Source organism: Dendrobium catenatum, unplaced genomic scaffold (genome assembly GCF_001605985.2).
Source record: "Dendrobium catenatum unplaced genomic scaffold, ASM160598v2 fragScaff_scaffold_1067, whole genome shotgun sequence".
Classification (NCBI taxonomy): domain Eukaryota; kingdom Viridiplantae; phylum Streptophyta; class Magnoliopsida; order Asparagales; family Orchidaceae; genus Dendrobium; species Dendrobium catenatum.
Window position 1 is genome coordinate 1,117,782 of NW_021319529.1, and position 10,628 is coordinate 1,128,409.

At 36.0% G+C, this 10,628-nt stretch overlaps 1 protein-coding gene across 1 annotated transcript; it reads right to left on the minus strand.

Moving 5' to 3' along the window:
* Window positions 1–734: 734 nt before the first annotated feature.
* Window positions 735–3,496, minus strand: LOC110093741 (transcription factor ILR3-like). The gene is made up of 4 exons (XM_020818748.2): window positions 3,355–3,496; window positions 3,179–3,256; window positions 2,939–3,101; window positions 735–1,325 (listed from the first exon to the last, which is right to left on the minus strand). The coding sequence occupies exons 2-4, from the start codon at window positions 3,202–3,204 to the stop codon at window positions 1,056–1,058; spliced, it is 459 nt and encodes a 152-aa protein (XP_020674407.1). The 5' UTR covers window positions 3,205–3,256; window positions 3,355–3,496; the 3' UTR covers window positions 735–1,055.
* Window positions 3,497–10,628: the final 7,132 nt, after the last annotated feature.

The window sequence follows — 10,628 nt, forward strand, 5'->3', positions numbered from 1 at the left end:
TATCTAGAAATAGATTAGAATGAGTCATTGCTGAACTATGTCCTTTATAGTCACAATTGCAAGGAACTATGCCTATGCGATATCTATTAGACCGGTCCAGCCTGTCCACATAGGACCGGCTCAGGCGGAAGAATCCGCCTCTCATGAATGCCAATCGGAAGGCATAATCCAATGGAACTTTTTGGGAAAATTTTTTGAGGGATTTGGAAGTTAAATTTGAATGTAAGGACTGTATAGATATTTCTTTTTGAATTGTATGCATTAAATAATTTGTTTTTTTAGAGTTAGAGGATCTCTTAAATTTAGATTTTGGGCTCTAGCAATGTCCAGAGATTTGGGAGAAATAAATCTTCTTCTCAAATAGAGGATCAATTATATCTTGTATTTTCTTCCATTAGTTTGTCCTTGCAATAAAATTTTTATTTTTCTCTAATTACCCATTGTCTTTGCAGAGATTTCTCGCTGTTTTTTTTTTTTTTTTTTTTTTATTGATAAGATTTAATTGAGATCTTCAAGTGTTTCCTATCATTATCCCAATGCTCAAAAGTCATAATCAGTAGACCTTTGTCATTCCTAATAACCTCACCAAGACCTGCACAGTTGGATGGCAATTAAGGCAACATCGATATTAACTTTTATCCACTTGGCACCAAAGTTCATGAATGAGCAGCTCAGAAGGCTCTTTGATGTCTCACAGAAAAAGAGAAAAAAAAAAGCAGCAGCCATTGATCATATTTGTGTCAACATTTTCACATAAAACAGCACAAACTAACAAATTTACATTAATTATAATCAAATCTTTTACAGGCACAGCTTGTTCAAGCTTCTAGATCAGAAAACAGGGATGAGTTAACCCCATGATTGCTAGAGTACAAAGCAAATAAATTACCTAGTTAAGAGAACTAGGTGAACCCCAGTTAGCTTAACATTCAGCACAAATTGCCGCTAGTCAAACACTTGGTTGAAATGCTACGAAATTACGCAAAGATCCAAATCAGTTAGTTGGTACAGCAGTAATGAGTTGAGAAAATAAGATACCTTAGGAGATAACTTATTCAAGCAACAGGAGGGCGAGATTCGGCATCCTGGGAGGTATCAACATCAGAGGGCTGCATGAACTGCCACATAGGGTACCCAGGATAGCTTATTATAGGCATCATCAACTTCTGGCCAGGTTTATTTCCCTGTGCAGCAAAGGCAGTTGGAATCACAGGAGCGTGAGGTATGAAGCTCGGCCTTGCATTGAGGAACTTGATCTGCTGCTCTAGGCTCTCTTTCTCTGCCTTCAGCCGCTGCTTCTCATCACGTAGTTCATTCTTTTCAACCTGCATTGCAGGTTTTCAACTTTGTTCATTGTTTAATACTGCTCATCAGAGTAGCCATACTATTTTGCAAATATAAGAAGGAACAACATTATATTCTGTCCCCACTCCATCTTATAAAACCAACAGGGAAGGAAGATTATAAATCCAATAATCTTTAATATTTGCAATTTTTGGCACAAAACCTCCTTCCGTGACACAACATTCCACAATATGATCCGGCCAAAATCAACCTTGTTACCAGAAAGATGAGGCAAAGAAAGAAGTTCATGTAATTTTTACTGAAAGCTAATGACAATTAATATGGAATGTTGTTTTGGAAGGCAACAACGGGAGAAATATATCATTTTGAAGTCGTAAAAGACAGCATGAAGCAGTCAAAAGGATGCATGCAGTCGTGTAGAATGAAAATCGTCTTTTCCTAAAAGAAAAGATGAGAACACTAGAGAGAGAAGCATTAGAGATTTGTGGCAAAAGTCTTCTGACAAACTTTCTAGGAGGAAGTCTCAACTGTTGGGATTTGTGGCAGGGGTTTCCTGCAAACCAAAAAAAAAGATTTTTTGGCTACACTAAATTTTTCTCTTTATAGGGGGTACAGGGCATATCATGTATCCCTAAGAAATTGGTTGTAATTCTCCACAATCAGAGTAAAATCTGTAGCAATAACAATATGACAGACATCAATTAGGTGAGCATACATAAAATTCTTGTCTAATTTTATATGATGAACGTCTTTTGTGTGTGTTTTTTTATTTAATATATATGCTTGTTATGTGATAGAAATGTACCCCTCAAACTTAAGGGAAAATTCTATAAGATGGTAGTGAGGCCTGCAATGCTTTATGGTGCCGAATGTTGGCCTTTAAAAGAGAAGCATAATACTAAGTTAAGTGTGGCAGAGATGAGGATGCTCAGGTGGATGAGTGGCTTTACTCTTAGAGATAGGATACGAAATGAGCATATACGTGAAAAGGTTGGAGTAGCTCCAGTAGAAGATAAGATTAGAGAAAGTCGCCTTAGATGGTTTGGTCACATAAAACGGCGGCCTTGCGATGACCCGGTTAGGAGAGTAGAGGTATTAGATTTGACTTATGTTTAAAAAGGTAGGGGTAGACCTAAAAAGACTTGGTTAGAAAATATTAGGAATGACCTTTCTTTATTAGATTTAAACGAGAATTTGACTTTTAATAGGACACAATGGAGAAAAAGGATTCATGTAGCCGACCCCACGTAGTGGGATAAAGGCTTGATGTTGTTGTTGTTGTATATATGTTTGTATAAATTTCACCTATTTCTCAACAACCAAGTCATGAAATTAAAAGAATAAAGAATGAGCTGGTTCACCAATCATATAACTCAGTGGCGCAATTGTGAGCCAATGGGGGCATGTGTCCCAATACTAGATTCACCCATGCATGTATAAAGAAAGTCATCCAGTAAATGGAACACGAAAAAGTGCGTTTCAAACTGCAAAAGAGCACAAGATAATTTGGGACATGTTCTTCCGTTAGAAGGATTTGATTATATCCATGATGAAAAAAAGCTATGTGGAAGCCTGAAAGATTCAATGAAAACTAATACGTAAAAAGAAAAAATAAGAAAGTAATTTTGCAAACCTTTAACTCTTTGATTTTCTCTTGAAGACTTTCATTCAAATCTTTCAGTTTCTGAGCTTCACCGCGCAGCTGATTCACCATACGGGTGGCATCCTTGAGAATAGATACTTTGTCCACTTTAGGGGGCTTTCCAGGTTCCAAGATGGACCCCAATTCAAGAAACCTTCGTGTCAAAAAGAGTTGCAAAGAATATAATGAATTATTAATAATAAAGTTTGAAGAATATACATGTAACCATACTTGTCATTCAGTCTATCTCTCCTCATTTTCTCCCTGCAAGCTTTAGATCCGGGTTGACTGGAAGACTCAGACCTGACACTGCAACTCAGAAAATGATTGACACTTAAACACCAGAAGAAGTACAAAAGGAGATCAACTAAACTACAAAGCTAACACAAAAAGAGAGAGATTTAAACCGTTTACGAGATCCTTGTTCCTTGAAGGCATCAGTTTCTATGAAAGAGCCATCCAGAGCTACACTGGAACAGTAACGAAGGGGTTAAATTAGTTTCATATGAGGAAAAAAGAAAATTTCTGCATATGATCATGATAAACAACGGCCAACCAAAGATGGTGAACACAATAAAGGGTTATTCTTCGGATATGAGAAGTAACAACTAACTCAAATTGCTAATGAATAACTGCCCTGTTCAATATAGGGAGAGTTAAAAGTAATAGCTAATCCAAGTCCCTAGTAACATGCAGATACCTACAACAAAATACTACAACAGCATGGAAAAAAACAATTTGGCGAGAAACCGAATAAAATGAACTACAATATCATCATTGTCACTGCCTACTCATTTTAATTAGAACAAGAAAAAACAATCTTCCTCAAAACTCAAGCGCATTGCACATTCCATTCTGGCAGGGAACTGTATTCAGAACCCATTGTCGTTTCTCAATGACCGTGAAGAAATCAAAATTAACAATCTAATGGCTCAAATTTTTAATTAGTTTGATATATAATAACTCTTTTTAGCAAGTAGAATACAAAAGAGTAGGGGTGTCAAAAGTTGACACAACCCGAAACCCGGACACGACCCGGAAAATCCGGGTTCGGGTCAACTTGTTTGTGAAACAGATCGGGTCTGGGTTCAGATTTCTGACCCATTTGAAAAACGTTCAGGTTGACCAGAAAACCTGCTGGTCAACCCATTTTGACCCGAATAACCGATTCACTGTCACCTGAGCTGCCCGACCCGGACCCGCTCTCTCAGACTCTCACAAGTCACAACCTGGCTAGCTGGCCGCAATGCAACTGGACGCATTTGTGGTGGACTATGCAACAGCCTCCGTCGGGGCTAGCTTGGACGACGGTGTCGTCACCGGGAGCTCCACCGGCAGAAGATGTGGCAAGGTGGAGGCGATTTCCGTCGAACAGTCCCCACCGGGCAGAGCGGACGTGGTCGAGGAGGCCGTAGAAGAGGGCCTCGCGGCAGAGGAGCTTTTCGGAGATGTTGGGTGCAACGTGGAGTTCGCCGGAGCGGAGGAGGTCCAGAAGTACGCCGAAACATGTCGTAGAAGAGAACCTGCGTCACCTACCCCCTGCTCTTGCCTGAGCTGCTCTTGCCCGCGTTGGGAAGAAATCAGCGAGTCAGATCTGGTCAACCCGCAACCCGTACGGGTCGGGTCCAGGTTCAATTTCTTGACCCATTAGCTAAACGGTTCAGGTTCGAGTTGACCCGTTTATGCCCGGGTCAAGTCGGGTTCGATCCGAACCCGACCTGTTGGCCCGATTTGACACCCCTACAAAAAAGCTCATGCTCATGAAGTTATAAATAAAAAACAATCTACACAATTAATGGCCTGTTTAGGATAATTTTTATTTTTTTAATTTTATTAGTAGTTTTGTTTTTGTTTTTGAAAAGATGTTGTTTAGTGTATTTTTCTTTTTTGAAAAAAAAAAATAAAGTTATTTTAAAAACATTCAAAACAACTTTAGGTGTTTTGAGTATTTTTAAAAATATTATCACTGCAATTATCTAGGTTGAACTCGACTTTTATTCATGGTCATCATACACGATTAAAAAGAGGATAACAGATAGATAAACACTGTATAGCCACATGAGAATGAATATGATCATGAATAGCACCATTGGATCAGCATGCTTTTTCATCTATCACTGTTGTTTACTTCCAGTGTAGTAATGCGCGGAACTATGGTAGTATCAACTATCAATCATGTTAGTTGTCACCAGCATCATAAAAAAAAAGTAAAGTTTTGAATCATTCTCTTCTGCCAAAGTGTTTAAATATTGTTCAGAAATCCATGTCCATGTAATTCATTTTCTTGTGATTTGGAGCTCCCATTGGTAGACTTATCAAATCCAATGAAGAAAAGTATCGACCACAATGGAATTTGAATGTGAAAGGTTGCAAGTAATGTTGGCAAAGGTATATCCATCAAGAGTCACTTGTCTTCATTATGTGATAGAAATAGTCTCATTTATTTAATTAACGGATTAATTTTCAAATAGTCCATCAACTACTCGTATATGATCATTTTAATCCTATAGTATGATTTTATTCCAATTTAGTCCCTCGACTATACAAAATTGATCAAAAAAGGTCCCTACTAAATTAGGAATAGTTTTATAAAATTGAGAGACTAAATTGTGATCAATTTTATATCGCAATTACACCATGAGGAACTATTTTTTATTTTATATAGTCGGGGGACTAAATTGGCGCAATGTGATACTCTGATACTAAATTGATCATACAAGAATAGTTTGAAAAACTATTTGAGATTTTTTTGTTTTATTACCTATAGGTGGAGTAATAAGAAATATTTGAAATTGAACTCCTCTACATGTCCTCCTCTTGCAATAGTTCTTCTAAGGCTATCTTGAGGAGGGTAAAGTGTATGAAAATGAGAAGGATCTAGGCAATCTGCTAAAAGCGTAAAGGAGGGACAGGTGACTGCCCACAAGGGGCAATGATGTTGGAATTTATCATGTCCATCGAAGCTTTTGGAGAGAGCCAATAAGATGACATCATTGGTGCATGATGTGTCCTTACACAAAAAAGTGCGAAAATTAGATTGGTGGCGAAGATGATGGCAATGGTGATGGTGATGAACTCGAAAAGGAAGGTGCAAACGGTGTTTGATTAGATGACATCCTCGATCTGGCATACGTAATATCAGTGGCAACATGGCTTTATTGTCTTCATATCTAAGTGTTAATAGTATTTCTTGTTAGAATTCTCAGCAACAAACTTTTAATTAGCCTTCTACCTCTCCTTCTAGAAAAGGAATGTAGGAATAAAAATAGATTTCCCCATAAATAAGGTAATAGCTCCAAGAAGCCCGCCATTTATCAATAAAGTATTGCTTGATTATAAGATATGAGATAGAAAAAGAGAGAGAAGAATCATGTTGCATTACCAGAATTTTCCCTTAAAGGTTAAATAAAGGTTAAAAATAGCTAATGAATAAATTTCCTCAATGTTTTCTCTATTTAAAGCTCTCACTACATTTTTAACAAACCCAATTGTTACACACTTTTTCAAAAAAAAAAATAAGAAAAATAAAAAATTGGCTCTTTTTTTTTTCGAGGTTTAGATGGCAAGATTGAATTAGTTAATTGGAGTTGTTAAACTGGTTTGAGAATTTAATGAGGGCTACAAGAAAAATCCTCAAAGTAAAGGCAAAAGGTCTATAGATTGACTTCGAATCAATTGGCCTATTGGCTCCTAAGCATGGTCAAAGATCAATGACCCAAGCATATGATAAAATTGAGCCGAACATCCTTGGTATGGCTAACCTGGCTACATCATCCCAAAAGGAAATGAAGCGGGTGGGAATGACAACAAAATAAGGTCTTCATTGTCAACATCTAATAAGATAGAAATCTTTTTCCCTTCCCATTAAGAGTTGTGCTTAGATTTAATTTTTATGGACTATTTCAAGATTAACATGAAGCTCCAGAGGATTGCCATGAATGGCATCATCCCCTTCACAAGGATATCTCCATTGAAAGAAAAGAATCAAATTTGTGATGCTACCATTACCACATGCCTAACTTAACTTGAACATGGCCTAGTGCTAACTCTATATTTTCCAACCAATGGGAGAATGACTCATGAAGAAGATGATGATGATTTGATGATTTGAGCTCCAAACTTTCCCATAAATACGGGCCAATATCTACTCTCCATTAGGAGGGAGAAGGAAGAATATGAAGAGAAAAAATATAGAAAAAAACCTAGAGAGATAGAGTGCTAAAAAATTCAAGAAAATTAGAAAAATTAAAGGAATCCCAATCCACTCTTTGTTTGATGAAAATATGACTTGGACAATCACTTTAGGTAGGTGATTATTCCTCACTATTTATTATTATTAATTCATAAAAATTCAACAAAATTAAATATTTAAGCATATTTTATGTTTTGTATCTACTATTAACGTTAGCTCATTTGCATAATTACTTAATTAGCACAGATTTTTTTATTATTTTAGATGTTCATCAAAAACATCATTAAAGCATTCCCGAGGGAATAGGTGAATTGAGAATCCAAGTAATGCTTACAATAATGTTAATATTTTGATTATGAATTTTAATTGCTATTGTATAACAATTAATATAAATTTATATGATAAGAATGGTGACAATAGTGAAGATTTTTTAAGACCAAAAGTTCTATAAAATTATAATAACCTCCAAAGAAATTGAAATCTAGAAGAATCTAACAAAGGAGTCAAAAGCTCCAATAGTGTGAGAATAGGTCCATTGAACCTAAAGTTGCTATTTTGTTTTCTATAGCATTCGACTACCAAAACAACTTACTTAGAGGCTGATCTTCAATTTTGTACCTGATGTGTGGTGTTATCATAGGCTAACACTAGAGATGGGCTCAAGAAAATGATCAAGGCCATGTACCCAAATGATCTACAAAGAAGTGGCTTATGGTCAACCTTTTCTATGGTAAAACGAAATTAAGACTTGATATAAAAACTTACCACCAATTGAAAAGACATCATACTAGAAAAAGAGAATAATGGTCATGAAACAACTAAATAGACACATTGATTATAATCGACGATGATGATGATAGTGAAGTGTAAAGAAACTCCCTGGCCTAACTTCTAGTTCTAGAACAATCCTAGATATAGTGACAATATCAAGCTCAAACAAGGAAATGGAAGAATTTAACGAAGAGGGTGAAGATCAAGAGTCACTATGCAAAAGAAAAAAAAAATGACATAGTGATGAATAAGCTTATATTTTCAGAGTGTGTGGTGAACTTAGAATTTTTATCTATGTAATTTGTATCAAACATAAGCATGTATGTCTCTTAAAAGTTAATCAAAAGTAGAAACTTGTTCTTTTTCATAAAAAGTTTCCAAATGTAATAAAAGAGTTTTCCTTCAACACATTCACAACTGTGGGTTCCAAAAAATTCCATTTTGTGTGATCCTGGCCTCTCCACGCCATCCGTTTATTTTTTTTTTTAAATGTCTGTGTGACGATGACGATAGAGAGTTTTAACGAGATTAGATTCCGGGGGAATTTTCAGAAGGCAGATTGGGTTTTAGATAAGACACTGCCTAGAGATTTCGCCCTCATTTAGTGAGGACTTTTTTATCTGAGTTCTGGTTTCCTATAGGCGCAAGCCCCTATAGTTAATTACCCTTCCCAATAATATGAGAGAACTTTCGATTAAGGCTAGTCGTAAAATAGGTCAAATAAGTTATAAACCTATCGTATAATAGCAATAATTTTAAGATTTAAATTTTAGATTTAAATTTTTTTTATGATTTGAAATTTATCACTATAAACTTAAAACTGATGGTGGGGGGAATGAAGACGAGCCCGATCAAGATCCCATGGTTCCGTCGTCCCGGGCTGTCATGATCCCTGATCTACTTAGTCAGAGGAGGTAGTCGACCCAACCTGACAGAAGGCACCTTGTCGGCAGCCATGGGTTGCTTCGTCCAAGAATACCTTGTAGACCTGGGTTGATATTTGTCTAAGGAGATATATCTAAATCTACCTTAGCTGACAGAGAACTTTATGCCTATCGAATATACCCTATGATTCATCGCTCAAGGGTTTGACGCCTTTAGGGAACATACGGGCTTTGGCCGTGATCGTAATATAATGGTGCCATTTTGCGGCAAAACCACCCGATCAGAGGGCACGTGCCACGTCCCTATTGGCAATAGACTATTTGAGGATGAATCGTAGTAATACACCCAACATGCATTAGCTCTTTGTGAGCTGAGGTTAATTTCAAATTTATCACTCCCGACAAACAGTTGCGAGAGATGGATGGTTTTTTAGTTTTTTTTTTTTTAGTTTTAAGTTTTTAAGTGAAAGTTTTCATTTTCGATATTTTGAGCTTTTGTTTGATTTGAGATTTGACCCCTCCGGTTGAGATTTCCAGTCAACACGGCCATCATCGGAGTGTCATTAAGGTCATTTATATTTTTGTAGAATTTTGGGAGGCATTTTATTATTCAAGTCATGTCGACTCTAATCCTTTCAAGGAGGAGGATGAAACTTGAATATTAGACCCGCGCAGCATTCTCGAATCGTTGGATTTGGGACTTAAATGTGACGATTGGAGCACATGCGGGTTGTAGCATTTGACCCTGCACAGTATTCTCGATCATTGGTGTTTATGCTTTTAACATGTTGACCGGAGCACATGCAGGGATGTATTTAGTTCAATGGATCATATTTAATACATAAGGGGCATTTTAAAATATTTAAACATTATCCATTACGCAAGTGATTTTACTTAGAAAATAGCCCAGGATTTCATTTAAGGGCTTACGAACGCCTTCTGTCCGCTTGTACACATGTTGCGGATCCGGTGGCGTATGAACATTTTTAATGAATTCATAATTTTTCTTGGAGTGAAATATTTTAACAAGTTAGAGTCAAGTCCTGGTCTTAGTACATTTGCACACAATCAAATGAATATATTCTCATTATATCTACATATATCCTGAATTAACAAGTAATCATCAAGCCTCTAATCACCGTGGCATAGCTTTTAACTTTCTAGATCATGACAATCAAATGAGCGTCTTGTGTATTTGAATCAAAGGAGACATCTCATAACATTAGCAACTTATAGAAAGTAGATTTAAAAGTGTTATATAACTCTACAATAATTGAATGGAAGAAATTACTCCATTTCTCCTTTCATAGGAATTAATTTATTTTTCCTTATGTCATATTCATAACAACTCCTAGAATAATGGTTATGAACTTCTTTTTTATAATTGCAACAATTGAGGGAAACAATCTATAAGAACATGTATAATCGAGTGTAAAGATAGGCAACTTTATATCTAGGATAGATTTGCAAGAATCTTTTTTTATAATCTTGGATGGATAAATAAGAAACTTAAAACTATCCAAGACTCTTTTGAATACTAATTCAAGCTATGATATTATAGAAATTCTCAGTATATTTATAAGTTATACATGTTTCATATTTTAAAGAAGCCTTGTTATAACTGCCTCTCCAATTACATCATTGTCAAATTCTTCTTAAGAAGTAGAGCCTACCCACACTTATTCATAAGAGTTTCTTTTTAATGATGAGATGATTTTCAATATCATTAAGTTATTGTGCGAGGCTTGATTTATTTGAAAATCATGATTCATTTAAGCATTTTTCAATCATTCCAAAAATTTGGCTAAGTCCTGAAATTTTCGAGTAAATTTCG

Coding starts and splice junctions, on each gene's coding strand:
- LOC110093741 (XM_020818748.2), bottom strand. CDS start 3,204: ATGAGGAGAGATAGACTGAATGACAA. Junction 3,102..3,178: donor AGAGATAGACTGAATGACAA/GTATGGTTACAT, acceptor TTTGACACGAAG/GTTTCTTGAATTGGGGTCCA. Junction 1,326..2,938: donor AGAAAATCAAAGAGTTAAAG/GTTTGCAAAATT, acceptor CCTGCAATGCAG/GTTGAAAAGAATGAACTACG.